At 61.2% G+C, this 6,558-nt stretch overlaps 1 protein-coding gene across 1 annotated transcript in view; it reads left to right on the top strand.

Moving 5' to 3' along the window:
- The window catches only part of KIAA0100 (KIAA0100 ortholog), a gene marked incomplete at its 5' end in the record, with an annotated part of 12,374 nt that extends 5,952 nt beyond the window's left edge, over positions 1 to 6,422 (top strand). Inside the window, 23 exon segments of the mRNA XM_010012248.1 lie at positions 11 to 202; positions 284 to 486; positions 566 to 684; positions 758 to 978; positions 1,082 to 1,272; positions 1,357 to 1,456; positions 1,530 to 1,732; positions 2,003 to 2,297; positions 2,417 to 2,574; positions 2,684 to 2,890; positions 2,976 to 3,075; positions 3,253 to 3,435; positions 3,700 to 3,821; positions 3,900 to 4,055; positions 4,128 to 4,249; positions 4,336 to 4,516; positions 4,594 to 4,680; positions 4,765 to 4,875; positions 4,956 to 5,091; positions 5,300 to 5,424; positions 5,758 to 5,859; positions 5,958 to 6,092; positions 6,237 to 6,422. Coding sequence (XP_010010550.1) covers positions 11 to 202; positions 284 to 486; positions 566 to 684; positions 758 to 978; positions 1,082 to 1,272; positions 1,357 to 1,456; positions 1,530 to 1,732; positions 2,003 to 2,297; positions 2,417 to 2,574; positions 2,684 to 2,890; positions 2,976 to 3,075; positions 3,253 to 3,435; positions 3,700 to 3,821; positions 3,900 to 4,055; positions 4,128 to 4,249; positions 4,336 to 4,516; positions 4,594 to 4,680; positions 4,765 to 4,875; positions 4,956 to 5,091; positions 5,300 to 5,424; positions 5,758 to 5,859; positions 5,958 to 6,092; positions 6,237 to 6,422 — 3,635 coding nt within the window.
- Between the last annotated feature and the right edge of the window lie 136 nt (positions 6,423 to 6,558).

Here is a 6,558-nt window from a genome sequence, read left to right on the forward strand (position 1 = left end):
GTCCCTGCAGTGCGGATCCGTGACTACCCTCGCTACCTCTTTGAGATCCGGAATTGGCAGCTCTCCGGGCGGCTGATCGGAGCTGAGCAGTGCGGCCAGGCCTGCTCCCGGCGCCGCCAGCTCCTCAAGCTGGGGCTGCCCTGGGGGGATGCCACGGTGGAAAGGAACATGCCACCCTTGAAGTTCTACCATGACTTCCACTGTAAGAGCTGGAGGGACGAGGGGCTCTGAGGCAGGGCTGTGTGGGACGTGCAAAGGGCTGAGCCAACCTCTATGTCCTCAGCTGAGATCTCCCAGTTCACCATCGTGTGGGGGCCCTGCTGGGACCCAGCCTGGACCCTCATCAGCCAGTGTGTGGATCTCCTCACTAAGCCCTCAGAGGACCCCAGCGCCCCATTGCCCTGGTGGGACAAGAGCCGCCTTCTCTTGCACGGGGACTGGCACATGGATATTGAACAAGCCAACCTACACCAGTTGGCCACCGAGGTGGGTGCTGCCGAGGCAGGGAGCAGAGCACAATGTGGCATCAGCTCACGTCTGCCTCTCCCCACGCTTGTCCTTGCAGGACCCCTACAACACCACGGAGAACATGCACTGGGAGTGGAGCCACCTCTCCTTCCATTGGAAGCCCGGGCAGTTTGTCTTCAAGGGCAATTTGGACATCAATGTGCGGACAGCCTCCAAGTGAGTGTGAGCCTGGGAGCACAGGGGCTGCCACGAGGGTGGCAATGGGAATGGGGTTTCTTTTCCCACTCAGGTATGACGATTGCTGCTTCCTGCACCTGCCTGACCTGTGCATGACGCTGGACCTGCAGTGGCTGTGCCACGGGAACCCCCATGACCACCACAGCGTGGTGCTGCGCTCCCCCGACTTCCTGCCTGAGGTGCCGGTGGGGCAGCAGTACGATTCCTACCGTGCCTTCCGCTCCGAGAACCTCAACCTCTCCATCCGCATGGACCTGACGCGGCCCAGTGAGGGTGGGTGACAGCACCCTGGGGATCCCTTGGTTTTAGCAGTCTCGGGTTGGGTGCTGCCGTGTCCCTGCCCCATGGTGCTGGTTGACGGTGGGTATGTTCTCAGAGCACTCCCAGCCCCGGATCCTGCTCTACAGCAGCACCCTGCGCTGGATGCAGAACTTCTGGGCCACGTGGACCAGCGTGACGCGCCCCATCTGCCGCGGGAAGCTCTTCAACAACATGAAACCCAGTAAGAAGAAGCTGGGGCAGCATTACAAGCAGTTGTCTTACACTGCGCTCTTCCCCCGGCTGCAGGCAAGTCCTGGGCATGGGGATCTGGTGTTACCAACCCACTTTGCCCGTGCTGGCCTCTCAACCCCTCTGTTTTCTCCCTCATAGGTACATTACTGGGCCTCCTTTGCCCAGCAGCGGGGAATCCAAGTGGAATGCTGCCAGGGACACATCTTCACTCGTGGCACGCAGCGACTCATCCCACAGGGTGAGTGGGGGCTCTGCTGGCAGCACTTCCAAGCAGGACAAGGTCCTGGCTGACCCCTGTCTCTGTCCCCCAGCTGGCACGGTGATGCGACGCCTCATTTCGGAGTGGAGCATCACACAGATGGTGAGTGACCTGAGCCAGGTCACCGTGCACCTCATGGCCTCCACTTGTGATGAGAATGCTGACCACCGGCTCGACACCCTGGTGAAGAAAACCCATCTGCTGAGCCTGTCCTCACTCACCTACCAGCGGCACAGCAACCGCACAGCAGAGGAGGTACCACTGCACATGCGTAGGGCATGGCCTGATGGCATCCCCCTGGGACAAGGGGGTCTTTGGATGCAATGGGGAAGGGATTTGGCTGGAGAGGAGGTAGACCTCTGGTCTGAGTGCCTGGCCAAAGGGATGTGTTCCAGCCACAGCATCCCTGGTGTGAGGGCTGTGGAGTGGTCCCCACGCAGAGCATGGAGCCCCTGTGCGTGAGTCCCATGGGCATGGAGCTGGGGGTGGCTTTGCCTTGCTGGAGCTCTGACCCTGTGTGCGCAGGAGCTGCCCCTGCGGGATGGGGACGATGGTTTCCACACGCATCAGCTGCACTTGGTGGACCTGCGGGCGTCCTGGACCACCACGAACCGGGACATCGCCTTCGGCCTCTACGACGGCTACAAGAAGGCAGCTGTGCTCAAGCGCAACCTGTCCACCGAGGCCCTGAAGGGGCTCAAGATCGACACACAGCTCCAAGCCAAGAAGCTGAAGCGGGGCCCGCTCTCTGCTCACTCCATCCCTGCCAGAGTGACTGTTCCCATCACCAGTGGCCGTCCCGAGAGAGCCTCCTCAGGGGGTGAGCATGGCAAGGAGGGGAAACCCACCACCAGTGATGTGCATGCTAGCCCAAAGCTGTGCCTGCCTTCACCCCGTCACCCTCACACAGCCTTGCACTGACCCTTTCTCCTTCCCCAGGTGCCTACATGCTGCAGAAGCTCATTGAGGAGACAGATAAGTTTGTGGTCTTCACAGAGGAGGAGTCGGGGGCTAGTGAGCAGCTTTGTGGCATCGCTGCCTGCCAAACTGATGACATCTACAACAGAAACTGCCTCATCGAGCTGGTCAACTGCCAGGTACCTGCTCTTGGGCAGCCTGCCTGTCCCCACGCTCTCCACTCCCCATGGCCTTGCTGTGAGAGGGGCTGTCCCTGCCCCACAAGGGCTCATCTCACCCCCCTTGCAGATGGTGCTGCGCGGCGCAGAGACCGAGGGCTGCGTGATTGTGTCTGCTGCCAAAGCCCAGCTACTGCAGTGCCAGCACCACCCTGCCTGGTACGGGGACACGCTGAAGCAGAAGACATCTTGGACCTGCTTGCTGGATGGCATGCAGTACTTTGCCACGACGGAGAGTGGCCCCACAGAGAGGGAGCACGGGCAGCTCTGGCTGGAGGTGAGAGGCTGCATGGGGAGCAGGCAGCATTGCCAGTGCCCTGGCCAGAGCAGGGACAGTCAGTGGTGTTTCTGTGCCTCCCCAGGTGAAAAACATTGAGGAGCATCGGCAGCGGAGCCTGGACTCGGTGCAGGAGCTGATGGAGAGCGGGCAGGCGGTGGGGGGCATGGTCAGCACCACCACAGGTACTGCCCACAGCGTGGTGGCTGCTGTGTGTGTCCCCATCCTGCTCGTGTGTGACCCCAGGGTTGGTGAAGCTGAGAGCTGGCCTGTCCCCGGGTGGCTCCAGGAGCTGGCTGATGCTCTGAGCCCCCATGTGGCAGGACATGGTGCTCTGACCGTGTCCCCCTGCCTGTCCCCAGACTGGAACCAGCCCTCGGAAGCCCAGCAGACCCAGCAGGTACAGAGGATCATCTCCCGCTGCAGCTGCCGCATGTACTACATCAGCTACAGCCATGACATCGACCCCGAGCTGGCCACGCAGATAAAGCCCCCCGAGACCCCCGCCAACCAGGAGAAGGAGGATCTGCTGAAGAAGCAGGAGGGTGGGTACATGCAGGCGGTGTGTCTCGGGGGGCAGACCCACAAGTGCCAGCTAAGTTCAAGGATGGTCTGTCTTGGCCCTGCTGAGATCAGAGGGCTGCACACAGGAGGGGTCCCCAGCCACGTGGCAGGGCACCAGATGATTCTGTGCCTGCTGGAGCCAGTGTAACCACCTTGGTTTGTTCCTTATCCCTCTCCATCTCTGGCTGGCCCACACGTGCATCCCATTTCTGGCCATGCTGAGGCCCTTCTGTGTGTCCCTGCAGGAGCTGTGGATACGTTCACGTTGATCCACCACGACTTGGAGATCTCCACCAACCCCGCGCAGTATGCCATGATCCTTGACATAGTCAACAACCTGCTGCTGCACGTGGAGCCCAAACGCAAGGTACCCACGAGGCTTCAGGTCACTGTGTCACCCACAGCACCCAGGGCACTCCTAACCTCCCCCTATCCCCATGCCCAGGAGCACAGTGAGAAGAAGCAGCGGGTGCGCTTCCAGCTGGAGATCTCCAGCAACCCCGAGGAGCAGCGCAGCAGCATCCTGCACCTACAAGAGGCTGTGAGGCAGCACGTCGCCCAGATCCGGCAGCTGGAGAAGCAGATGTATTCCAATGTGAAGGTGAACCCCATCTCCATGCGGGTCCTGGCTCCCTGCTCTGGCAGAGGGTGCTGAGGGCTTTGTGTCCTTCAGTCCCTGCAGGATGACAGCAAAAACGAAAGCCTGCTTGACCTCAACCACAGGCTGCAGCAGCAGCTGAGCCAGGAGAAAGCTGACCTGCAGCTGGAAAGCGAGGAGCTCAACATACTGATCAGGTAGGGCCCATCTTTGGCTTTTTCCCAGTGTTGTGTCCCCCTTATTCCATGGCTTCAACATCCCATTGCTCCCCTGTGTGCTGCAGGTGCTTCAAGGACTTCCAGCTGCAGAGAGCCAACAAGATGGAGCTGCGGAAGCAGCCGGAGGACGTGAGCGTGGCGCGACGGACCGAGTTCTACTTCGCCCAAGCACGTTGGCGCCTGACCGAGGAGGATGGGCAGCTGGGCATAGCCGAGCTGGAGCTCCAGCGCTTCCTCTACAGCAAGGTAGAGATGGGCTGGTGGCACCCACAGCCCCAGAGCTAGGGCCTGGGCTGATGGAGCTGATGGACCCATGTGCGCAGGTCAACAAGTCCGACGACACAGCCGAGCATCTGCTGGAGCTGGGCTGGGTGACGATGAACAACCTCCTGCCCAACGCTGTGTACAAGGCAAGGAGCAGCCCTGCATCCCTGGGGACACGCAGGACGAGGTGGTCTGTCCTCATCCCAGCCACCCATCCCTATTCCCTGCAGGTGGTGCTGCGCCCCCAGAGCTCCTGCCAGTCCGGCCGGCAGCTCGCACTGAGGATCTTCAGCAAGGTCCGGCCGCCTGTTGGGGGCATCTCCATCAAGGAGCACTTCGAGGTGCTGGGGATGGGCTGGGAGGTGGCTGAGGTCCCTATGGGCAGTGTGTGCCTGGCTCTGATGTGCCTCTCTCCCCGCAGGTGAACGTGGTACCTCTCACCATCCAGCTCACCCACCAGTTCTTCCACAGGATGATGGGTTTCTTCTTCCCCGGCCGCAACGTGGAGGAGGAGGAGGTGGGGGATGAAGAAGATAAGTCCAAGCTGGTGACAACAGGTGAGAGGCTCATGGTCACCACTCATGGCACCAGAGCAATGTCCTTGAGCAGCTCCATATGTTTTTAGTAGCTGCTGGTGGGAAGTATGTCAAAACACAGGGACTCGTGGTCTTCCCTGTGGGCAGGGAGCTGGTGGGGAGAGCAGAGGAGGGGGCTGGGTGATGGATAACCTTCACCAGCCACCACCTCCCACCCTGTTTGTCCCAGGGATCCCCGTGGTGAAGCCGCGGCAGCTCATTGTGGCTGATGACTCGCTGGGCCCAGGGAAAGGAGTCGCTCAGGGACTGAATCGGACGTCAGGGGTCAGGAGATCATTCCGGAAAGCACCCGAGGTACCTGCTGCTGCCTCTGGGGGGGATTTGGCCATGGAGTCAGCCCGGTTTCCCTCAGCAGGACGAGGCAGCCGTGTCCTCCCTCACTTGCCTGTCCTTTTTCTCATGCTTCCTGACACCATGATGGTTTTTGCATCCTTCACCCCCCAAGCCCCTGCACACTCAATGTGATCCCTGCAGCATCTCATTTTGCTCACACCACGCCAGAGCAGCTCTCACCTCTCCCCCATGAAGCAAAGCCATGGCTTGGTGCCCGGCTGTCCCTTTCCTGCTGCTTCCTGGCTGCAACCCCTTCTCCTTCCCTTCTGCTCATGGCCCCTGCTCTGTCCCCAGCATCCCGTGGATGACATCGACAAGATGAAGGAGCGTGCGGCCATGAACAACTCCTTCATCTACATCAAGATCCCGCAGGTGCCGCTCTGCGTCAGCTACAAGGTGTGGGGCTGGTGGGACAGGGTGCACTGGGGAAGGGGTACAGCCCCTCCACCCTGGGGGGAGACCTGGGGCATCATCCCACACTATGGGTTACCCAGGGCGAGAAGAACAGCGTGGATTGGGGTGACCTGAACCTGGTGCTGCCGTGCCTGGAGTACCACAACAACACGTGGACGTGGCTGGACTTTGCCATGGCGGTGAAGAGGGACAGCCGCAAAGCCTTGGTGGCACAGGTACATGGAGGTCCCGGGATGGCCACCATGGCAGGCACCATGTTCTCCAGAGCAGCTTCCCCGGCTCAGCAGCCCCAGGTCTCACCCATGCCATGGGGCTTGGGTGCATCCACTGGGTGCTGAACCCCTTAAATCCCGGGGCAGGTGTGGTCCAAGCGAAACCTCCGCGTGAAGCCGGCAGCGGGCGCAGAGGCCCGGGGGAAGCTGGAGAGCAAATCCGATGGGACCATCCAGCAGCAGGAGGAGGACGAGAAGGCTCGGCTGCTCATCGGCCTGAGCGTGGGGGACAAGAACCCCAGCAAGAAGTCCATTTTCGGCAGGCGCAAATGATGGCAGCACCCGGCAGGCCGGGAAGGGACCAGGGTGCCCTGTGCTCCCCTATGGCAGTGAGGGGTGGCCGTGCTGCTCGGTGGTGCCCAAGGTGGGGATTAGCCACGTGCAGCCCCCCGGCAGTGCTGTTGCTGCG

The sequence above is a fragment of the Nestor notabilis genome, unplaced genomic scaffold (assembly GCF_000696875.1).
Source record: "Nestor notabilis isolate BGI_N333 unplaced genomic scaffold, ASM69687v1 scaffold22763, whole genome shotgun sequence".
Taxonomy (NCBI): Eukaryota; Metazoa; Chordata; class Aves; order Psittaciformes; family Psittacidae; genus Nestor; species Nestor notabilis.